Raw genomic sequence first — 24,228 nt, 5'->3', positions numbered from 1 at the left:
GAGTCTATATATATATATATGGTCCCCGGCCGGGAAGAAACCGAAGAACATGTCATGATGAAGACATATGCGGCCCACCCACCAACAACTTATAATCTGTGCCCTCTTTCATTAGCTATATAGCTTTTCTTAAACATATATACTTTTCTCTTCACATTTGATCGAAACAGACAGCACGCGGGTTGAGAGAGTGACACGTAGGAAAGAGCTCGAGCTTTTGCATTTAGATTTCGTGTATTTATCCGCACTTAATTTAATCTCATCATCACAGTAATCTAATAATTCAATAAGTTTATCTATGATCTTCTAGTGCTGATAAAACATCAGTCAATTTAAAAGATGAGTGGGGAATATCTCATCTCATCGTCCTCCACAGTGATGATTTCATTCATATAGGATACAGCTAGTGCTGATAAAACATCAGTCAATTCAAAAGATGAGTGGGGAATATCTCATCTCATCATCCCCCACAGTGATGATCGAACCGTAAACTTGATGATCTCATGATGATGACGATGTAGTTTTTTTTTTAAATTTATATTTCTTCTTTTTAGTGTGCCTACTTTGACTCATATTTGAATTTAATGAAATAGATTAATCCATCACCAGAATGAGAGATATAAAGTTGAAACGATGCCCGTACGTACCCCACTCCCTCATGTTCACACGCTGAAATTGGATAGATATCTGATTTTGTAACAACAAACATTACCAAATCATTATTTTATGTTAAAATCATTGTTAATTATTGTCACTATGAGTCTATGACATGTGCTTCTAGAGAACTCTTAAAAAATAAATGTCTAGGTCTTTGGAGTGTCTGTTATTTAATTAAAAAGTTAATTTTTAATAAATATTGTATCATCCTTGTAAAGTATATGTGAATATGTTGCAGTGATCAATCACTTTCTCTAATCTAGTCTTGACCCATAGAATAAATAAAATTACAAATAATAAGGATGGTAAGGATGGTTTTTTTTTTTGGGTTGAGAAATTATGTGATTACATTCATAATTCAGTCAAAAAAGTCAATAATTACAAAGGGCCATCACAATAACGGAGCAATCTAACATCAAAATTAAGGCAATCTAGTGTGCCCCTATTAATGATCATGCAAAATCGAAGAAACTCTGACATAGGCATCCAAATTAAAATTGCAAACTCATAATAATAAAAAAGATATAAAGTTCGAAAAAATAAAGCCATAGTTTATTTCTATTAATTTTTTTTTTGCCAAAGTTAAGAATGAGGAGGGGGAACACTATCATGGGGCCTTGAACCCAAGAGCACTTGAGAGCACAATAAAAACATGAGCCAATCCAACTAACACCCCATTGGTAGGTTTAAATGTCTCTTTATAATCACTTTCAACGAGTGACGGTTCTAAATTTCCCAAAAAATACATGATGTGCCATTTTTAAGCGGTATATGCATATTCTCGATTGGGAACACATATTCTTGATTGTTGCACCTTACTATATAGCCATTTTGCATATTATGTTTGCAATTTATTCAATTGCCATCTTTATATTCTTTTATATTAATTCTCAATTGTAACCAATTTATGCCTCACTTTTTAAAATGTTTTGTTTCCCATTAAGTTTTATTTCTTTTGATACATGCAATATTCTATTTTAATTTAATCAAATTATAGGGATTTGAACTCTGTGCAGAACAAGGAGCACATCCACTTTAACCAATTTGATTAAGCCCGTATATATGCAGAATAAAGTTGAAGGTTGACACTAACTTAATTATTGCTTTGTGTGGAGGGGGTAGGTGGCTAAGTTGTCTTTGTCTCTTGCACCACCGAACAGCGATATTTAAGAATCAAATTAAATTAGATATTTTCCACGATTCCTGAACTCAAATTGATTAGTCTGAGACGCCGAGGTTTATAGCCAGCCAATCTCGTCTGACTTGCTTATTATTATTTTTTAGTCGCACTTGATTATTATTAATTTACTTCCCTAATATTTTTTTTAAAATATTTTCCCATTTTATTTAAGGTGAGGGAATAATAATCATGTGAAAAAAAGTATGACCGATTGACCATGGTTTGTGCTGGTCAATGGGGTTACACAAACACAGATTCGAATGCTCTTTGGTCCTAGAAGTTGGAAATAAAAAGGAACTAGTAAAAGTAAAAACTTAAAATAGTTGGTGTCCCATGCAAAGAGACAAACACACCCACCAAATCTAGATCCATGGATTTCAGTTCAGACCGTACGGTCAAGGGAAGGGGGCGTCAAGGAGTTTACACAAACGCTAATTTGCTAATTTGCGCGTGTAACACACGATCCAAATCGCATCCCAGAAGTACCTATGGTTGAATAAATACTTCGACCCCTTCGTTGAATTGTCCCGTTCTGGAGGTATGTGAGTTTACACCAAAGTATAATCTGCGCATGCAATACACAATCCTATTGCTTCTCAGAGAAATGTAAACTTCCCTGCCTTCGTTGCATCGCCCCATTTTTCCTATTTATCTCATTCTTTAATAAATGACATGAAGAAATAGATAAAAAGGGGTTGACAATGCATCGGAGATAAGGAAGTTTTTCTCATGTGGTTTGCTCCCACTTCTGGAGCCGAATGCTGCCACGTATGAAAACAACAAATGGTGTTCCACATAAATGCAGAGACTGGGTTGTAGGTAAAGTGGAGTTAGTCCAGCTTCATCGTTCAATGCCCAAAGTGCCAACCAGTTCTGACAAGTACACTGCCTATACACTCCACCAGGTCAAACCAAACGCGCGCATCAAAAGAATTGGTATAAGCACATTATCAGATTATTATCAACCGTTGGATCACTCCAGCATCAGATTCATAATCCAATTAAGCGAAGTAGATTCTTCTATTTTTCTTAGTGTGGGTCCCGCCCAGCCTACCAATCAGAGAGCCACAGGAGTAAAAGACGGGTTCTTGGTGGGGCCCACATGGATAAGCGGGGACCAAAAGCGCTTTTAAGTTTCTATAAGCTACGGTTATACGGACAATTTAGCCAACGCTTCGTTTCATAGTTGTTAACTAAAAAATAAAAGTTGGGCTTTTCTCCTCCGTGTCCCTGGCTTGACTTTTCCTCTCTTTCTTCTCTCTCTAAAAATGGAAAGGCAAAGACAACTGCTTCAGATTTCTTTCTCAGCTCTTTCACCGTTTAAGCTTCTTCAACTGGCAAAGTATCTGAAACACTGAATATATATTCTTCAACTTTGTCTGTTTTCTCATAAAACCAAGTCTAAAACTGATCAGAATTTCTTTTCCCTTTGTGGGTTTATTCTCTTCAGTGCTTTTTCTTAATAAAGGATGAGACTTGGGAGGTTCTAGTTGTTATATATATGTAGAGTGAGAGAGAAGAGAGAGAGAGGAAAGTAAAGTCTGAGATATCTGGATGCCTGCTCAAATGAGTAGAAGAAAAGGGAGAGGCTTGAGCGTCGAGGATGCTGTTGAGTTCTTCAACTATGTGATGGAAGAGAAGCCTTTTCTTCCGTTTTTGATACCTCTGGTTTTGTTTGCTTGGGGTATTGAGAGATGGGTCTTCTCTTTCTCCAATTGGGTTCCACTTGCCGTTGCTGTGTGGGCGACTATACAGGTTTAATTTGCTTCTTCTGTTTTATATTTGCTGGTTATGTAAGTCTGGAAGAAAGAATTGATAGGTCAATGTGACTTTTGGTCTGGAGTTTTGAAGTGTTTTACTTCTGCTGGCTGGTTTTATTGTTTGTATTATAGTTCTCTGTCAATTGGTGTTGTGACTCTGTTCCTTTTGTTTTCTAATAGAGTCTTGTAATTTTAAGTTCAAGGCAGTTCGTCTGTAGAGGTGGGAATCTGATCATCCCTTTTCAAGATTTCCATTGGCTCATAAATTATATGGAATTTAGAATTTATCCATGGTTGTGATTTATTTTCATGTATTACTGATTAGTGCCCATCATTTTCGATTCTGTTTTGTTTTAGCAACTGTTCCTGTTCTGTTGCGTTTCACGTCTGAATACTTTGCACCTCAATTTTACTAAAAAGATGCGTGAAGTTGTTTCCTTATTCAGTCCAAATAAAGTTGTTTCCTCATGTTGAGATGTAATGTTTTTCCAAACTGATGAATTAGGACTTTGAAGAGATTATATTGAAGATGGTCCTTTTTATAAGTATGATAACTATTGGAAACATACTTGTATGTAACATAAGCTGTCACTTATTCTATCTGCAGTATGGGAATTATCAGCATCGGATACTGGTTGAAGACTTGAACAAGAAATGGAAGAGGGTCATACTGAACACCTCGGTACTGTATTTGTTCTCATTTTTTTCCCTTTTCTTGTATGAAATTTTAGCTTATCAAAGCTGAATTTTCTCTTTGTGATCCTTTTGATTTATATAGCCCATTACTCCACTGGAGCACTGCGAATGGCTGAATAGGCTACTGATTGAGACATGGCCTAACTATATGAACCCAAAGATTTCAATAAGATTTTCATCCATTGTTGAGGTGAGAATATTCTTGTCCTTTTATTTGATATCAGGCTAAATATGGTTTTTAAGATTTTCACTTATGCCTAGTCAATGTCTGAATGTTCTTGCGGAGCAGAAAATTTCAGATACTCCTTGATTGTATATTTTCCTAAATGTCATTTGAATTCAGTTACTGAATGCTTATAATGCTGAAAGAAGTTTTGGTCATTATCGTTGCCATTTTCTGCTTTTAATAGGACGTCTCAGTTTGTCCATTGAACATGCACAGAGACAAATTTTGTCAATGGATCAAGCTAATTGTGTAAGTTTCTTTTGTGCAGAAACGGTTGAAGCACAGAAAATCAAGGCTTATCGTACGTAATCTATTCCTTTGTTTGTTTATAAAAATTTGAACCTTTGAATTCATCCGTACTGTATGGTATACTTGATGAGTAACTAAAGATTGACCATTTTTCATGTAGGAAAGAGTTGAATTGCAGGAGTTTTCATTAGGTTCATCCCCGCCTAGCTTGGGCCTCCATGGGACTCGTTGGTCCACTTCAGGTGATCAGGTTTGGTTTCTATTTTATTTATCAAACTTTACTGAGCATGATTCTTATGTAGTGTTTTGTCTTGAACTATACTGTTTTACATCTGCTGAGTGGTTCATATTTATTCTTGAAGCAAGGATATTGATATATCAGTACCAAATTCCTGACATCTTTGTATACGTTGTCTATGCTCATTTTGACAGAGAATCATGCGTTTGGGTTTTGACTGGGATACAAATGATATGAGCATTTTGTTGCTTGCAAAGCTTGCCAAGCCATTTATGGGTACTGCACGGATTGTTATAAATAGTCTCCACATCAAGGGTGATGTACGTAAAGTAGCCCCCTTTTCTATTTTTCTCATACAGTTCAGCTTGAAAGGATTCTATCAAATGAAACTAGTTACATAGACAGGCAGACATGCATTATTTATTCTTGGTCAAGATTTCTGATATGTAAACTTGTTCAATGAAAACTACAGATCATTGGGTGCAGTCTTCCTGTTATGTATTTTGTAATACTGTATTTAAAGGGAATTCTGTGAACGTAATGTCATATTTCTACTAGTCTACAATATTCTACTGTTTATGAAGGCACTGATTGTTTAGGAAGCAGTTTCAGTTTTCTTTTTTGGGTAGTTATTTATCCACTAAATTGCCTTTTGCAGCTTCTCCTGATGCCGGTTTTGAATGGGAAAGCGATTTTGTACTCATTTCTGTCAGTTCCTGAAGTGAGGATAGGAGTTGCCTTTGGAAGTGGTGGAAGCCAATCGCTGCCTGCTACAGAGCTTCCTGGCGTTTCTTCTTGGCTGGTTTGACTCCTAAGCATGAAAGTTGATTTGTACTGCATTAACTTAAGTTCAGCTGACTTAATTCTCTAGAATTTGCCTCCTTAAAAAGATTATTCAAGACTTTTTGGTACTAATTTGATAACCCTATCTACGAAGCTTCATTCCATGAAATGGTCATGGAAAGCTCCTGCTTCTATAATCTTTGGTCTAATCATTATTCTATCACCGGGACCATCACAATGGTATTTTTGTCTCTAAGAAACTGTATCATGTTCATACGTTAGTCTTGCTGTAAATAAACATACGACCTTATATTATTGAAAATTTAGATGGTCAAAACCATGCATCTAGCTACATTTTCTTGCAAAGCTTGATAATTTGACAAATAATATATTGCTTTCTCTGCAGGTTAAACTTTTTAGTGACACCTTAGTTAAGACGATGGTTGAACCTCGCCGACGTTGTCACACTATGCCAGCTGTAAATCTAAGGAAAAAGGCCGTTGGAGGCATTATATATGTGACAGTCATCTCAGCAAGTAAACTTTCTAGGAATGGTTTGAGAGGAAGCCCATCCAGAAGGCAATTTGATAAAAGTTCAGAAGAGCAGTTTGTTGATAAAGATCTGCAGACATTTGTGGAGGTTGAACTTGAAGAGTTAACTAGGAAAACAGGTGCGAGGATGGGCTCAAACCCTAATTGGAATTCGAAATTTAACATGGTGTTACATGAAGAAACAGGAAATCTTCGATTCCATCTATATGAGTGTACGCCAAACAATGTGAAGTATGACTATCTGGCGAGTTGTGAAATTAAGGTACTATCCTTAAGATGCAAAATTTAATTATTTTCAAATTATAGTCATGGTCAGTAAAATGATATGTAGTCTTTGTTTCTTGGTGGTTTTTGACAAGTGCTTTTTGAGTTACAGTTTGACATGCGAAGCTGAAAAATGTGCTTAAAAACTTTTGTTGAGTGTTGTTCATGTACTGTATTTCCTAAGCCTGTACTAGGGTTAAATTTATTACCAAAAAAGGGATACAATTTCCATTCCAAATTTCCAATAGAGTTGTTTTGGTTGAAAAGCTGAAATGTTAATTATGCTCCTCATTTTCGAGAAGTGACTTAAACTTATCCATGAATTTAACGCAATAAACACATGACAGCTAGCCAATAATGCATAAAAAGTGTTTTTCCTTACAGAGTCTCAGTATATATTCTCTGCACAGAAGTCAACTACTTGTTGAGTTTCAACTAAGTTGAATTGTTCTTCCTGTGAGCAGATAAAGTATGTTGAGGATGATTCAACAATATTCTGGGCAATAGGACCTGACTCTGGTGTGATAGCAAAGCATGCTGAGTTCTGCGGAAAAGAAGTTGAATTGGTTGTTCCATTTGAGGGGCTCAATTCAGGAGAGGTAACATTTTTAAAGTTTTATGACTGATTTCTATATCCCTTGTTTTTCTTTAATTTTAACAAGTTTTTACTCAATGCATCATATAGTTGACAGTGAAGCTTGTCCTAAAAGAATGGCAATTCTCTGATGGTTCACACGTGGATAACTCTCTTGTTAGCTCACGAAGATCACTTTTTGGGTCATCAAATTTTCTACCAAGAACTGGAAGGAAAGTGAACATAACTGTTTTGGAAGGAAAAGATCTTGTTTCAAAAGACAGATCTGGAAAGTGCGATCCATATGTTAAATTGCAATATGGAAAGGTAGATTTTTCTCTTCCCTTCATAATTTCCTTGGATGTGCGAATTAAAAATTAACATTATAAACACCATATATGCCCGGTAACCTTCTTTTCAGATTCTCCAAAGAACAAGTGCTGCTCATGCCTTGAGTCCTGTCTGGAATCAGAAGTTTGAATTTGATGAGATAGGAGACGGTGAATACCTGATGATAAAATGCTACAATGAAGACACATTTGGTGACGACAGCATCGGCAGTGCACGAGTTAATTTAGAGGGACTGGTAGAGGGATCAATCAGGGACGTTTGGATCCCTCTGGAAAAAGTAAATTCGGGAGAATTAAGGCTTCAAATAGAAGCAGTCAGAGTTGAAGGCTCTGAAGGATCAAGGGTATGGGAACATCATGTTTCAGTCTGTTTGCTCATTCATATGTGTGTGGATCAATGTTACTGCTATTATCAGTGTGTTGGTGGCTAGATTGTTCTGCTAGACTGTGTCTTGTTTAATTTGGTTCTGTTCCTTTGTTCCTCTTCTTGGCATGTTCAGGCTGCGGGTTCAAATAATGGTTGGATTGAACTTGTTCTCATTGAAGCAAAAGACCTTATTGCTGCTGATCTCAGAGGGACAAGTGATCCGTATGTGAGGGTTCAATATGGGAACTTGAAGAAAAGAACAAAGGTTTGAGCAATCACATTCATAGTGATGATCTTTTTTATGTTCTTTGTGATCTCTTATTACTTTGCTATTGGTCCCAAAAAGAAAAATAAAAGAACAGAAAGAAAGGTCTCTTCTAGATGCTTGCTGTCTTGCCTTGCAGGTTATGTTCAAAACTCTAAATCCCCACTGGAATCAGACCCTGGAATTCCCTGATGATGGCAGCCCCCTACTCTTGCATGTGAAAGACCACAATGCATTACTACCGACGTCAAGTATAGGTGACTGTGTGGTGGAATATCAGAGATTGCCTCCAAACCAGATGTCAGACAAGTGGATACCCCTTCAGGGTGTGAAAAGGGGGGAGATCCATATTCAGGTCACAAGAAGAGTCCCGGAGTTGGAGAAAAGATCGAGTTTAGATTCTGAACCATCTATAAATAAAGCACACAAAATCTCCAGTGAGGTGAGAAGACATGTTTTCCATTGCTAGATTCTTAGAATTTTTACGAAACGACTTCCAATGTTTTTTTTTTTCTTTTTTTCCTGACACTTGTGAGTTTGGTCAGATGAAACAAATGATGATGAAGTTTCAGTGTCTAATTGAGGATGGCAATCTTGAAGGACTGTCAACAGCTATGAGTGAGTTAGAAGCCCTGGAGGATACACAAGAAGAGTACATGGTTCAACTTGAGACAGAGCAAACACTACTTCTTAACAAGATCAAGGAGCTTGGCCAGGAAATTTTTAACTCATCTCCTTCTCTTAGCAGAAGATCTTCTGGAATCTGAGCCATTCTCTTTTCAATTTTGACTTTTAACCAAAATGGTTATTTATGTTGTGTGTGTGTGTGTATATAAATTAATTCCAGTTAATTAACATGAATACCTTTACAGATAGGGAATAAGTATGTACACGGTGCCCAAACAGTTGAGTTTCATCACCCTAAAGCTGCATAATTGTATATGGGTCATGTCATGTCATGGATGCTTGATCAATTTTTCTGCACCAAATCAAGGCCTTGGCCACTTATTTGCTCTTTTTTTAAATAAAAAAAAATGAGCATTTATTTTTCTGCATAATTGTAATTTTTTTATATTTATATATATGAAATAAAGAGCTTTTTTACTTTCTTTGTTCTGCCAAGGAATTTTAATGAAAATTATTAACACGCATATATATAGTGAGATGTATTTAATATTACTTTAAAAAAAAAAGATAAAAAAGAAAGAAAAAGAAACTCTCAAAATCAATTATCCATGTAATGTAAATCACGAGGAGTGCTCCACCGATAAAATTACAGACGCGCCCTCCCAATCAAATTCCATAGGTATATATATAAGAAAGAAACATATCCGAAATTTTCCCAGAAATATCTTATCGTCTTCTTTCTTCCCCCCAACTGTAACTACAGAGACAGTCTTCTTCAACCTCCCGTCTCTCCACAATTTTCTCAGTTCCGAGCAATCAGACAATGTTTGAGAAAATCGAACACCACCATCAGCAGCAGTGACAATAAGCTCAATCTACTTCATATTCACTACAATGGCCTTCACAACCGCGAAAATTTCCGAAATGCCACTGAGGAGCTCACTCCCACTCACCTCTCACTCATCTTCCTCTCTCAACTTCCTCTTTTCAGCCTCAAAACCGTCATTTCGCCTCCTTAAACCCTTCTCTTCTCTCAAAGCCACCGAACACAGCGGAAACCCGAACGCCAAACCCTCACACAAATCCAAACCCCCCTCCGCTCCTTGGCTCAACAAGTGGCCCCCTCGCAACTCTCCGGCCGAATTACCCCGCCAAAAAGTCAACGAAAAGGTAAACGAATCGCACGGCCGAGACCAAGCCGTTAAAGCAAACACCACTCGGTACTTTGATAAGAACAAAGGCCAGAGTGCGATTGAGAGAATCGTGCTGAGGTTGCGGAACCTAGGGTTAGGGTCCGACGATGAGGAAGAAGACGACGGTCTTGGATTGGACGGTCAGGATTCAATCCAGCCGGCCGCAAGCGGAGAAGAGAAGCTAGGCGATTTGTTACAGCGCGAGTGGGTCCGGCCCGATTATGTATTGGCCGAGCAGAAGAGCAATGATGAGGTGGCACTGCCATGGGAGAAGGAGGAGGAAATAAGTGAAGAAGAGGAGGTGAAAGGATTGAGGAAGAGGAGAGTGAAAGCTCCGTCATTGGCAGAATTGACAATTGAGGACGAGGAGCTGAAGCGGTTGAGGAGAATGGGCATGGTGCTTAGGGAAAGGATCAGTGTGCCTAAGGCCGGGATCACGCAGGCCGTGCTGGAGAAGATTCATGATACGTGGAGGAAGGAGGAGCTGGTGAGGCTCAAGTTCCATGAGGTGCTGGCATTAGATATGAAGACAGCCCACGAGATTGTTGAGGTTTGTTCAGTTCTTGAATTTTCGGTTTACATGGTGTTATGATCCATTCTTTACATTTGTGTCTACATTGTGTATTGGATGCAATTCTTGCTTAATACAACTTGGAAACCTGTCTTGAACTCAAAAATGAACAAGTAGAGTTGTTGGCACCATTTACTATTACTGTTGTTTATTTCATTTACTTTCTTAATGTAACTGACTGCTTCTAGTGCTGGTCAGCGTCGAACAGGAGGGTTAGTTTTATGGAGATCAGGAAGTGTCATGGTTGTGTACCGTGGGAGCAACTACAAAGGGCCTTCTAAATCCCAAACTGTTGATAGGGAAGGAGGTGCTCTATTTATCCCAGATGTTTCTTCAGCTGAAACTTCGGCAACAAGAAGTGGCAATGATGCAACTTCAGGTCCAGATAATACTGAGAAAGCTGTAAAAATCCCAGCACATCTTCCGAACATGACAGAGGAGGAAGCTGAGTTTAACAGCCTATTGGATGATTTAGGTCCTCGTTTTGTTGAGTGGTGGGGTACAGGAGTACTTCCTGTTGATGCTGATTTACTTCCCAAGACAATTCCTGGTTACAAAACACCTTTCAGGCTTCTCCCTACCGGGATGCGATCACGGCTGACTAATGCAGAGATGACTAATTTACGGAAACTTGCTAAATCACTTCCTTGTCATTTTGCCCTTGGTAAAATTCTCCTTCTGTGTAGTTTTCTTTAGTTTACCACGTCAATATTTGACATAACACTTCATGCTTAACTTCTTGAAGGGAGAAATAGAAACCACCAAGGATTGGCATCTGCTATTATTAAACTTTGGGAGAAAAGCTCTGTGGCGAAGATTGCTGTCAAACGAGGTATCCAGAATACAAACAACAAATTGATGGCTGAAGAGCTGAAGGTCCGTCCTACATTGTCTCTTGTTCTTCACTTTTTGTTATTACTTGATATTGATGTGAAGCACTTTTCCCTTGCATTTTCTAGCAAATCTTAGTTCAGTCTCTTTCTTTCTTTGTCAAATAGGTTTAAAGTTTTTTATTTTTTGGGTTTCAATCTTTTTCTGGAACCTGCGTAGAATAAAGACGAAGGGGCACTGGTTTATAATTTCTTCTATTTTGCAGACATTAACAGGTGGCGTTTTACTGCTCAGAAACAAATATTACATTGTCTTTTACCGTGGAAAGGACTTTCTCCCAACAAGTGTAGCTGCTGCTCTGGCTGAAAGACAGGAATTGACGAAACAGGTTCAAGATGTTGAAGAGAAAATGCGGATCAAAGCAATAGATGCAGCTTCTTCAGGTGCAGAGGAAGGACAGGCACTTGCAGGAACTTTGGCTGAGTTTTATGAGGCCCAAGCCCGTTGGGGAAGAGAAATATCGGCTGAAGAACGTGAAAAGATGATTGAAGAAGATTCAAAAGCCAAGAATGCCAGGCTTGTGAAACGAATTGAGCATAAACTAGGTGTTGTAAGTATTTTCTCTATCCTTCTTTTAGCTTGTAAGGGTCTCACACTCCCCACTCCTTCTGAAGTACACCATTGACTTTGGGCCTCTTTCATTATTGTCCGTATCTCCGGAATTAAGTTTCACATAATTATTTTGAATCTTAAGAAGGCTTGTTAATCTCAGAAAAGGAGAGGCTTGTTGTAACTTGTATATGTATTTAAGTCATATATGCCTATATGTAATCTTCTTAACCCTGTCCATATGTCACTATATGCTGATTTCGTCTTTGAAATTTCTCTTTTGTATTCCCCGATATGGTAGACTTTCTGAATCTTGGGAGTTAGACTTTGCGTTATCTGTTGTGTACATCCAGATCCAGTGTACTAGGGTGGTGCCATTTTTTGCAACATATGTTGTCATATCCAAAATATACCATTTACACTCATTAGATATATAACTTAATCGTTGGTTAAAATATGTAAGTAGATTCATAAATATATCTGAGTTTGAGATTCTGAATCCATTGACAGGCCCAAGCCAAAAAGCTAAGAGCAGAGAAACTCCTATCCAAGATAGAATCGTCAATGCTTCCTGCAGGTCCTGATTATGATCAGGAAACAGTCACTGATGAGGAACGGGTTATGTTTCGCAGGGTTGGTTTGAGAATGAAAGCATACTTGCCTCTTGGTGAGTAATCCTTTTTTTTCTTAGGGTGAAGATGGAACTTTGAGCTGAAACACTGATGGTCTTTATCTCATATTGTACCAGGCATACGTGGTGTTTTTGATGGCGTTGTCGAAAACATGCATCTGCACTGGAAACACAGAGAACTTGTGAAATTAATAAGCAAGCAAAAGACCCTTGCTTTTGTTGAAGATACAGCTAGGTTATTGGAATTTGAGAGTGGTGGAATACTTGTGGCAATAGAAAGAGTCCCCAAAGGATATGCTCTAATCTACTATCGTGGAAAGAATTATCAGCGACCCATTACCTTGAGGCCAAGGAACCTTCTAACTAAGGCAAAAGCGTTAAAACGTTCAGTGGCCATGCAACGCCATGAGGTTTCTCTTTTTCTTTTCTTCTATCCCAGTTTTTCTGTTGAATTACATGTCCACTGATATTTCTCTCTTTGTGATGTGGCCTTCACCTCATACTTGATCTTATGTAGGCTCTTAGTCAGCACATATCTGAATTGGAGAAGACCATAGAACAAATGAGTTCAGAAATTGTAAGTGAATAGTCACATTACCTTTTTTTTTACCCCCTCTTGAAAGAAAAAAGAATCTTTTAATATACCCGTGTAGTGATGTGCATGCTCCTATATGTTGCTTAGTTTTGTCTTTGACATTTTTTAAAGCAAATTTATTTGTGCAATATGAGGGTAGATTTTGTGCTTTTGCATGGGTGTTTGCTCATGTGTATGACCATAGTTTTGTTTATTTTGAGCAGGGTGTTTCTGCAGATATAGCTGATGAGAGTACCTGGAGCTCAAGAGATCCCGACCAGACTCATCGTGCCTCTGAATTTGTCCAAGTGAGATATACTGTTTCGCATTGTCATCTATTTACTATCCTGTTTCTCAAATTGTGGGATTAGATGGCCTGGATTGGAGTTCGAATTTTTCTGTAGGACAGCTTTTTGTTTTCCTTAACTATTTACGTAGGATCAGTTGAAAAATTAAGAACCTGTTATGAATTTATGCATCAATGAGAGTAAAATATTTGGTTCTTATCTGCAGAGTGAGGATGAATTTTCGCGCATGGGTTCAGATGGTAGTGACGATGATGAAGGCTTTGATTGGGATGACGAAGATTAAAGAGTTGTGCATTTTGAAAAGTATCTTGAGCAAGAATTGTTGACGACAGCAAAATATGTTATGCTTACGAGAATTAGCCATGTGATGCTAATCATGCTGTGTTGTGGCTTCTGTCTAAAAATGCGAATGTTTATGTGAGACTTGGACTGTGACATGGATGCAATGGAGTTTTTCTTCGAAGAGGATGGAGTTGGCAGCAATGGAGTAAACATTGAAACAGAATGTTATCAATTGAGGCTCGAGAGTGCACGCATCTACTTGTTCTTGGCTTTTAGCGTACGTACAATTCTAATGTATTTTGTTGCTCAACAACATTAATCCAATGTGTCACTAACACCAATTTTCCTTATAGAAGGGCGTCCCATATCGTAGTCAACCCATTGTTTTCATATTTAGGTGATATTGGTTTAGTCTTGTTAACATTTGTTCGTTTCTGTGTCTGTGTATACTACAGTGGATATAGATTTAGCACCTGAAGGTTACATCTAGTAGTTCATTCATTCATTCTTTACATTGTAACTTTCGACGACTGGACTGGGATTGTAATTACACGAAAAGCAGCAAAGCAATGCTCTTGCCAACTAGAACAAAATGACTAGTGCACTGTTACGTGAAATTGTGCCATCAGATCCTATGAACAACACTTGTACTGGATTGGCCGTAGGTGAGTAGAAAAAGGAAATTCAAGTCTTAAATTCTAAGAAAACTTTGCCGAGTAATTGGCAGCATATTGCCAAAGATACAATTACAACACCTTCATGTTACAAGACACTCTGCATCAACCTCCTCCGCATACAATCAATTAAAAACTCATTGATAAGTAACAAATTTATGTGACATAACTTCGATTGATAAATAGCCCATCGTATCTCTGAGAAAAAAAAAATTAAGTTTAAGCTGTCCGTCCAACTTCCGTATGAAAATTTTCAAAAATTCACACAAGTTTATTGGCGCAATATCTGCTGTAGCTGTAGCACTTGATTCCTTTGCTCTGGAGGCAGGAGGTTAATTTGTTCTGGTGTGAGGCTCATGACCTGTTGAAGCAGTGCCTTCTCCATATCAGGGGTCAACTGCACAATGAGAACAAAAGTCAGATGGCGTGACAGGAAAACTCAAGCTATAAATAAAAGCTCCAGCCAAAGTCAAATATGAGAAGTTGCAGCTATGTTACAGGTGGGGGGCGAGTTGACTGGCTTCCAGGGCCCATTTGACCAGGAACCAACTGTGGTGGTCCTGAACTTGAACTCTCCGGGGGGCCAGACATCCATGATCCTCTATCCACTTGCATGGAAGATCCAGCTTGATTGTTGAACTCTGAACCTAAATGCATACCTCCACCCTGAAATATAAAACCATCAGGCGAGCTCAATTATTATTATCCACCAAACCTGGCATGAAACCCCAATTAGAAGAGCATTAAAGGCGAACCCCAACTCACCAGAAACTGACATTCCAAACACAAAAACGACTCTCAATGAAAGCTCGAAGTGGAAAAATGAAGTAAGACCATGCCCACAAACTAAAATTTTATTCTGGCAACTTTTGAAACATTTCCTATAACCAAGCAACTCCAACCATAAAAATAATGACGACCCTTTTTTTCTTCAATACATGACTGTTAGATACAAGACTCTTAACAACATGCCCAACTTCGCCTATCTTTTGGTGCAAATGGTATTTCATTCCTATTATTGAATGTAACCCATTCACTAGACCAAACATTATTCTTTAATGATATAAACATCAAGAACACAGTTGCAAGGTTTATGCAGATACAATTTTTTTAATTGAAAGAAAAAACATAAACCAAACACATTTACCTGATACAAAGATTGAGGTGGTGGTTGACTTGGAAGTGGTGGCTGTCCTTGGGGAAATGATGGCCCAGCACTAGCAGGGGGTTTTGTACCTGACTGAGCAGATCAGTGAAAAAGAGAATTAGCCCAATCCCATCGTATGTGATACATTTGATAATGACTGGTGAACTATAAACTTCATCTTACATGAAACATGGATTGTGGAAGATGTTGAGAATTAGCATGTTGGTAACCCATGTTTGGCCCCATTTGTGGCGGATACTGGTGATGGAAGTTAGGCATTGAAGGTGGTCTTGGTTGTGGCGGCAATGGTGGTTGCATTGGCATATGCAGAACTCCTGATGTCTGTAATGACTGTTGCAACTGGCCGGAAGCAGTAGGCATTTGGGTTTGATGAAGCGAAGGTGGCTGTGAAGAAGAATGAAGAGGATGTGAGGGTATATTTGGAAGTTGAGAGGACTGTGGAAGCGATGTCGTGGTCATTTGATGACTCATATGTCCCTTAGGCTGCTGTGGCGTCTGCAAAGGGTGTGAAGGCATAGGCTGAGACTGAAGATTTATTGATGAAACAGCAGCTGATGAGCTAGGCATTGCAGATTGGTTTTGATATTGCTTTCTCGGAGGAGCTTGGATCTGAGATGGCCCTGTTTGGTCCTGCAAACCAACTTGACCAGGCGACACGGAAGCAGACTGAATGTTTGATTGCTGAGTTGGTTGTGCAGACTGCTGAGAATGCTGTGATGCTGATGGCTGAATGCTGGGAATCTACAGGCAACCTATGTTTAGCATATAATAGAAACACAAAAACAGAAAAAAGATAAGGCTTCCAAAGACAAAAGCATACCACTTGAGGTGGGCGCACCATTCCAAGCATAATCTGTGCCTGGTGAAAGAATACAAATTGCAGAAATACTGTCAGCATTAATACAAGCAGCTGAAGGTAAAAGGGATAGTTCGCAGACAAAAGCTACTTAAATTAAGAAACCGATTAGAGACCACTAAGCAATGAACTCTCAAACATCATGAGACAAACTCAAAGTCCTGAAGTGATGGATGTAAGTCCCTTGACATGAACAGTAAAATTTTTCAGACAGGCCGTTTGGTAAAAGTTCAGCACTTAGCAGAAACGTAAATCATACACTAACTTAGCACTTAGCAAGGAAACAATTGCTGTAAGGAACTTCGAAACAGAGCTCTTCATATCATTTGAATCCTAATCACACAAAATTTTCTCAACGAAGGCAATAAGGAAAAACGAATCAAAATTGACACAAACTAAACCTAACTACACAAAACCATATGAATGAAAGAAAAAGTAAGACATTACAAATTTACATATCTAAGCATAAAGGGAAAATCGAAAGATTAAAAAAAAAACCTAAAACCCTAAAGAAAAAATTAGTAACCTGGAAAAGAGCTTTGGTGAGAAGCGGGTTCTGAATGAGGATCTGCCTGGCTTGCTGCTGGTTCTGCTCTATAAGATTCTGTATTTAACAAAGAAAACAAACACGAACATTACTCGTAGGTCTTCTTTAGGTGTTTGGAAGGCAAGTAAATTTTGAAAGGAAAATTGAAGAAAAAAAATTCGAGAGGGAAAGGCAATGCCTTCATTTGAGACATGATGGTGTAAAGCTGGTTCTTCGACATTCCGGCGAAATCCGCCGGTAGAGTGTCGCCGGCGAGTTGCTTTCCCGCCATTGTGGGCTGAGACTGCAAGACAGAGGAGAGAGAGAGAGAGAGAGAGAGAGTGTAGCGCGCTTATGTCAAAACCCACAACAACAACAACAAAAAAGTATAAAAAGAAAAAGAGAGCGCGCTTTAAGAGGGTGCGGTGATTGTTCTTTAATGGGCCTGGGCGCTTTTAAGGACAACTTATTATGTTTGGGCTGGACTCTTCTTTTCTTTTGACAAGTGGACTGGATTATTACTATTAGAAGAATTCTATAAGGTCCTTAGATGAGGACTCATCTCTTAACCGTTGGATCAAGTTGGTTAGTTTGGTCCAATGGTTAAGATATATGGCCTTATCTGAGGGCGTTATAGAATGACTCATTATTATTATTACTTTTTTTTTTTTTTTTTTTTTAAAGAGCTCGATTCTTTTTTATCAATAAAATCAAAGAGTTTATTGGTTTGTAACTTTTTTTTTTTAATACGACCGATATTGGAGAAAGAATGATACAAACACAGGACCTTAGATGTAGTCTCTTAACTCCAATTTTTCTTCTTGCAACTAGAAATTCTCGATGAACAAGCGAGTAATTTGTAACAATCGCAAATTTTTCTAGTCAATAATAATATGCCATATCAAGTTCTATACTACTAGATTATGAACCTTTCATATATATATATATATATATATATATGTAGAGAGAGAGAGAGAGAGAGAGAGAGCCCTAAAGAACAAGGGTTGAGCTGTTTAATTAACAAGGATTTTCATGTGTTGAGATACATATTATATGTAGTGCATACATAATATATAAGAGCTACAAGTTTAACAGAACAACAACAGAGATGACTTGGGGAGTTTTCCCCACCAGCTGACATGCATTGGGCTGGGCCAACTTAACTACTCCGGAACATAATTAAAACCATAAACTAGGCAGTTAACCTTATTTTTCGACATCGATCGATCTACATGAATAGATCATAAGTAGTCGATCCGTGTACTGAGTGAGTCATATATATATATAGTTGCATTTCGTTTACAAGATGTTATATATTTAGGTTATTCATTCGATCTCAGGCCAACTAAAACTTCACCAAATGGAGTCCAAGTTGAATGGTTGCTCCGGATGCTGCTGTGGCGGCACGGCTTCCATCATATCTCTCGTCGATGAAGAAGCTTGGAAATTTGAATTCATATCTGCACTAGTGCCGGACCCAAATTGAGACATTGGCCGCGGCATGCCTTGCTCCATATTAATATTAATATTATTATTATTATATGAGTAAGAGGGATCTAGGGTAGCTGCACCTGTATTACTACTCCTAAGTTGCAATGCCCTAAGAAGCAATGAATTCACCGAAAGGTTCGACGGAGTTAGCAAGTTCGATGGCCAAGGCCACGTTAGCGTCGGAAGAGCGCTTGCAGCTGCCTCTCTTGCTGCGCCCCAGTTCATGTTCAAACTCATGTTCACGTCACTACTATGATCATTAATATTATTATTGTAACAGCTCTGTGTTGAGGACATGGTGCTGATCAACCCACTAGATGAATTTGCAATGTTGTTGCTATTTAGGTTTGGCAACTCGATGTCTCCAAATTCGTTCACGATTGAGTTTGTTTCATCGCATGGGGACTCAATAGATGTCTGCTGCTGCTGCTGTGAGGATGTTGTTGTTTGCTGTGGCTTTTTCAGTGATGTGCTCTTTTGAAACACCCTACAAACCACCCATTCTTCCTGCATATTAATTACATGAGAAAGTTAGAAATAATTAGCCCTCAAGAATTAATTAGCAAATATTAATTAAGTATATGAGTATATGTTGTTGTGCTTATCCAGTATACCTTTGAGGATTTGAAAGGATGTTTGTTTTCTAGTCTGTATTCGTGCATGACCCAGTTGCTTTTCTCACCCCTGGGAGCTCTACCCTTGTAGAAAACTAGGGTTTTCTTCATCCCAACCAGCACACCTGCTCGATGGATTTCCTTGTCTTTCCCAGTTGTTTTCCAATACCCAGCTTCTGTGGCTCGGTTGGTTCGAAGTCCAGTTGGATATTTTCGGTCTCTCAAGTTGAAAAAGTACCACTCTTTCTCTCCCATCGAAGCCTTGCCTGCACACCACCACATCATTAGTTTGTTAGTTATTAATTTGAAGAAAAATCACCATGTCATCACTTTGCATATCATATTGATGCTGTCAACAAAATCGGAAGGAAACATTCATGCCATGTTTGAAGATACTGTTAAAGATCTTATTGCGTTTTTTTAAAAACAATAAATAGTCCTACTAGCTAAGGAAAGTCCACTAAGAAAAAAATGTCGTGGGAGTTAGTTCTGTCTATGTATTTGGTATGGTTGGTCAAGCAAATCAGAGAGGAAAGAAGAGAGATATAATTTTCCTCATTTCCAGACTCCATATTCAAACACATCAGCAAAAAAAACTAAGAAATATCATGATCATGAAGATATCATTACTAAAAGCCTCAAGGAGTTAGAACGAAAGAAATCCCAGACCTTCCAGCCACACGCGTATATTAGATGAAAATAAGATGTAATAGAGGAATTAAGGCAGATGATCTGGTATGAAGAACACAATTATAACAGATGATGATGCTTATAATTAACTCATGAGTATTAAACTAGCAATATGTATACCTGGGAGGTCCCAAGGTTCACACTTGTTGAGATCAACAACTGCTACAGCTTTCGATGTGAAGCTAACATCAGAAACCTTGCAGCACAGATAGTACGTGATCAGCTCTTCATCTGTAGGATGGAATCTGAACCCTGGAGGAAGACTGTCTTGCATATTCTTAATTTTGATTCAGAAAAATATTGAACCAAGTGGGATTATTTTGATAAGCAAAAGAAAGCAATCAGCAGAAGCAAGTAGCTAGCAGGAATATTTGATACCAGCTTCAAATAAACCCACCAAGATGATGAGGTATTAATGGTGTGCCCCTTGTATTGTGTATAGCTCAAATCTTCAAGAAGAAGCAGCCATAGCCATTAGCCAGTAGTCGTTTTATATTTTGATAATTACAGCTAACACTTTGACAAAGATGGTGATTGGAAAGTACAAATTTTCTTAATTATTTTAAATTACCAAAACACCACTACTATATGTAACTGTGTATGAACAAGTAAGAGGGGGTATATGTATATTTTTTCTGATAGTCGTCTGTAAGATTATGAGATTTTTTATTATTACCAAAAACCCACATAGACCTGTGGTGTGGCATTGACTAGGAATTAGTCAATCAAAGTGGATATGAAGATTGTGTACATGTCTTTTTAAAATCAAATTTTGTTCAATAGATGAGTGGCAATTATTTGGGCACGAGGGTTGCCTTTGTTAATGTCACAGCAGATTTCATTTCATATGTAGATATATATTATTAATTGTTTGTATAATTCTATGATCCAGTCCAACCACCTTCACCCATCTCTACCCACCGAACCCATTTCAATAATTATTTGGCTACGCTACTACTAGAATACTATACTATCCCAATACATGGGGAACATGGCAATCTACATTCCACAGTAACCACCTTTTCATTTATATTGAAATGTGTCACACACGTCTGATATCATCTCTCTTGTGACTGTGGATATTCTTTCCAAATATAGTTATTTGGGGATCGTTTGGGAGTGATTCTGGATAGGCTAGAATCATTTTTGGGGAGAAACATGTTCCCCGTGCTTCTCCGTATCCAAAATAACTCCCAAACGAGCCCTTAATCTACCAAATTAATAAAATTATAATTTAGTAATTATTGATAACACCAAATAAAAGGTATATACAAATTTTGCAGCCTCTTTGTTTTGTCTCCCTCCCCTCCCATTGGCTCTGTTTCCAAATGTACATAAACATTAAAACCTGCTCAAATATATAAAAGAGAGATATATAATATATGGTAGTGAAGATTGCTTGATATGGTGCAGTGCAGTATTTTAATATATTAAGGTGGCATGTTTTGGAAGTGTACATGAATCTTGATATGATTGTTTTGTCTCTGTGGACAAAGAATATTGCATAATTGACAGTTGAAAGATCTTTCATTTGCTTGGCTGTGGGCTGTAGCCTGTGGGCTGTGGGCTGTAGCTTGTAGGTTGCTTATTTATGCACTTTTTGTTAGTTAATTATGATTAATGGGGGCAAAGTTTACATGAGAGTGGTTAAAATGGTCACCAACCCACACGACTGTATCTAGCATGGGTAAGCATTTTTGTTGGATCTCTTTTCTTCCTCATCCTCCTTTTGTCTTCCAAGCTTCACATCAATGTCAATCCTAACTCCAACTTTTCATGTAACATATCTTTCCTGCATCTTTGCCGGTGCTTCTAGAAACAACATCTATTCATCCACATGTTTTTGGGTTGAAAATTTACACCATGTTCATTATACAACTATTTTTTTACATTACCCTTAAAAAAAAGGACGATGCGACTTTTGGTTTGAAAAGATGCTACTTTTGGTTTGAAATCTTGCAACTCCATTCATATGTGCCATAAGATTTGGCTTGTTTTCTCCAAGTTTTTTTTTTCTAATACAAACGATATTGGGGGAAAAGGGATTCAAACACAGGACTTCATATAAGAATGAGGAATGAGAAAAGCCATGAATCGGGGAATTTACCAAGAATTGAGAAAACCATGAATTGGGGAAGTTAGATAGGGAAATCAAGGTATTGGAATTAGATCAACTACTCTCCTTAGTTAATCCCATTCTCGATTTTGAGGATATTCGATTATGGATTTTAAGGTGGAACTCACATAATTTTTTTTTCCTTATGTGTTAGTAAGGGAAGTTATGAATTGAAATGATTCCAGTACTCATTCATAATAAGTAATCATATGCCATTAATTGAGAAGGTCATTGTCATTCTCTCTAAGTTTGAGACCTTCATTAAAATAAGAAAATAAAAAATAATAGGGAAATTTGCATAAATACCACCTGAACTTTTAGGCTTGTGTGTGATTACCACCTAAACTTTTAATTTTTACTATTAACTACCTGAACTTTATATAGTGTTGCAATGTACCACCTATGTCTAACTCAGTTAAACTTTCCGTTAAGTTTGAGAGCATTTCGGTCAATTCCATATAACTATAAAATTGAAATTTGTTTAAAACGAACATAATCATGTTATAAAATACATAAATAAAAACTTAACCAAAGTATCCTACGACTTCCCCGCACCCCTTCCAACACCAACTATGCCGCACTGCCCAATAGCCCCCTCCCCCACCCTATGCAATGTCTTAATACACCTTAATTCATCTCTCTCTCTCTCTCTCTCTCTCTCTCTCTCTCTCTCTCTCTCTCTCTATATATATATATATATGTATGTATGATCATCTACAATATTTGTTTATGAAACATCTCCTACAGCCATATTACAAATACTCTCAATTCTTGTCGAAGGTTACCATATGCCAAACAATATATCTATCTTTTGATCACTCAATTCTTCAACAACCTACCCTAAAGTTATTTTGATTCGGGGGACGGAGAGAGTGGGAGAGGGAGAGGGAGAGAGAGATATATATAATAGGGTGTAGCAGAGGGTGGGTGAGGGAGCTACTGGATACTGGTGGATAATTGGTGTTGGAAGATGCATGAATAAAAATTATATTTATAATTATAGGGTATACTAGTGATTAGCCCCCTGAACTTGTATCTTAGTTTCAATTTACCCCCTATCCTTTTTTTTTAAGAAAATTAAGGATATGAACTTCTTTTTTTTCGCCAATTTCCCCCATGCTGTCTAAATCTGCAACATTTCATCCAATTTGCTGTTAAATATGAGGGCAAAATGGTTATTTTATATGTTAACATAATTAAATTCACAAAAAAAAAAAATGAAATCTAAAATGAAAGAGAAATTATTTTAATAAAAAAGGGGCCCATCCAACCAATCACTCTCTCCCTCACCCCCATCCTCTCCATCTATTTTTTCTCTCGCCCCTCTACTCCCCCTCTCTCCATATGACTTCCAATGTCCCCTCCACCCCACCCCAACCCTCCCTTCTGTTTTTTCTTCTTCCCCACGACCTCCCACCCCAAATGCTATCCGATGGTATAGAGGTAAATTATATTAGATTTTATTTGATTTTGATCTTTTTTGCAAATCCAAGTGTTTAAGATTGAATTTTTTGATGTTTTGGTTGATGGGTTTTGTGTGAATTTGGAAAAAATTTGAGATGGGAGGCTGTAAGGCACTTATAGGGCGAGAGAGAGAGAGAGAGAGAGAGAGGCGGCGACGGCGGAGAGGGAGGAAGGTCTGTTGGGGATGGTGGTGATGAGTATGTGGGTGAAAGAATAGAAAGGGAGCGAAGGAAGGAGGGGTCTGTGGGTTGAAGGGTGTGGGGGTGAGGTTTTGGTCTGGGAGTAAAGGATGGTGGTCAGGGGAATGGGAGGAGATGGAAGGGGTTGGCATTAGGTTTACTCTTGTTCTTCAAGTTTTTCCAAAAAAATAAATTTTTTAAATTATTTAACTAAAAATTGGATGAAATGTTGAGAATTTAGACGGAATGAGGGAAATTAGCGAAAAAAAGAAGTTCATATCCTTAATTTTCTATAAATAAATAAAAAGGATATGAGGTAAATATAAAGTTAGGTACAAGTTCAGGGGGCAAATCACTAGTATATCCATAATTCTATTACTTTTAGAAATTTTAAGTTTTTTAGTTATAATTTTTTTTTTCACAGAAATGCCCTTAAATTTGACGGAAAGTTTAACAAAGTTAGCAGTATGTGGTACATTGCAACACTCTGTAAAGTTCAGGTGATTAATAATAAAAATTAAAAGTTTAGGTGGTAATTTTGCACATGCCTAAAAGTTAAGATGACATTTATGCAAATTTTCCAAAATAATATTATAAAATAGACAAAGTATGAAAGTACCACTGAATATTGGGGTGAGATTGTATTTGCTCTTAAGGTATTAC

At 37.8% G+C, this 24,228-nt stretch overlaps 4 protein-coding genes across 5 annotated transcripts; 2 read left to right on the top strand and 2 right to left on the bottom strand.

Annotated features, from left to right (window-relative positions):
- The first annotated feature begins 3,010 nt into the window (after positions 1-3,010).
- ATSYTF (C2 domain-containing protein) lies at positions 3,011-9,270 on the top strand. The gene is made up of 14 exons (XM_021955176.2): positions 3,011-3,592; positions 4,205-4,279; positions 4,376-4,483; positions 4,788-4,820; positions 4,929-5,018; positions 5,201-5,326; positions 5,665-5,808; positions 6,196-6,603; positions 7,070-7,204; positions 7,291-7,506; positions 7,601-7,873; positions 8,030-8,161; positions 8,301-8,603; positions 8,707-9,270. The coding sequence occupies exons 1-14, from the start codon at positions 3,392-3,394 to the stop codon at positions 8,926-8,928; spliced, it is 2,466 nt and encodes an 821-aa protein (XP_021810868.1). The 5' UTR covers positions 3,011-3,391; the 3' UTR covers positions 8,929-9,270.
- A 223-nt stretch (positions 9,271-9,493) lies between these two features.
- Positions 9,494-14,307, top strand: EMB1865 (CRS1 / YhbY (CRM) domain-containing protein). The gene is made up of 9 exons (XM_021955177.2): positions 9,494-10,531; positions 10,751-11,216; positions 11,298-11,428; positions 11,649-11,993; positions 12,503-12,659; positions 12,741-13,033; positions 13,141-13,200; positions 13,422-13,505; positions 13,711-14,307. Exons 1-9 carry the CDS (start codon positions 9,683-9,685, stop codon positions 13,786-13,788), a joined length of 2,463 nt encoding a protein of 820 aa, XP_021810869.2. The 5' UTR covers positions 9,494-9,682; the 3' UTR covers positions 13,789-14,307.
- A 146-nt stretch (positions 14,308-14,453) lies between these two features.
- Positions 14,454-17,394, bottom strand: ESP1 (hydroxyproline-rich glycoprotein family protein). The gene is made up of 7 exons (XM_021955178.2): positions 17,211-17,394; positions 17,012-17,089; positions 16,450-16,488; positions 15,792-16,370; positions 15,609-15,701; positions 14,960-15,127; positions 14,454-14,858 (listed from the first exon to the last, which is right to left on the bottom strand). The coding sequence occupies exons 1-7, from the start codon at positions 17,301-17,303 to the stop codon at positions 14,733-14,735; spliced, it is 1,176 nt and encodes a 391-aa protein (XP_021810870.2). The 5' UTR covers positions 17,304-17,394; the 3' UTR covers positions 14,454-14,732.
- Positions 17,395-18,019: 625 nt separating this feature from the next.
- Positions 18,020-20,248, bottom strand: NAC058 (NAC domain containing protein 58). 2 transcript variants are annotated; one of them, XM_021955181.2, is made up of 4 exons: positions 19,927-20,248; positions 19,117-19,382; positions 18,583-19,009; positions 18,020-18,471 (listed from the first exon to the last, which is right to left on the bottom strand). In XM_021955181.2, the coding sequence occupies exons 1-4, from the start codon at positions 20,078-20,080 to the stop codon at positions 18,365-18,367; spliced, it is 954 nt and encodes a 317-aa protein (XP_021810873.1). In that variant the 5' UTR covers positions 20,081-20,248; the 3' UTR covers positions 18,020-18,364. The 2 variants fall into 2 exon arrangements, with proteins under 2 accessions (XP_021810873.1, XP_021810871.1); XM_021955179.2 differs by having other exon boundaries at positions 18,020-19,009.
- Between the last annotated feature and the right edge of the window lie 3,980 nt (positions 20,249-24,228).

The sequence above is a fragment of the Prunus avium genome, chromosome 5, assembly GCF_965620075.1.
Source record: "Prunus avium chromosome 5, drPruAviu1.hap1.1, whole genome shotgun sequence".
NCBI classification, from domain to species: Eukaryota; Viridiplantae; Streptophyta; class Magnoliopsida; order Rosales; family Rosaceae; genus Prunus; species Prunus avium.
The sequence above is the reverse complement of the archived record's forward strand: the minus strand, read 5'-3'. Positions and strand labels throughout refer to the sequence as shown.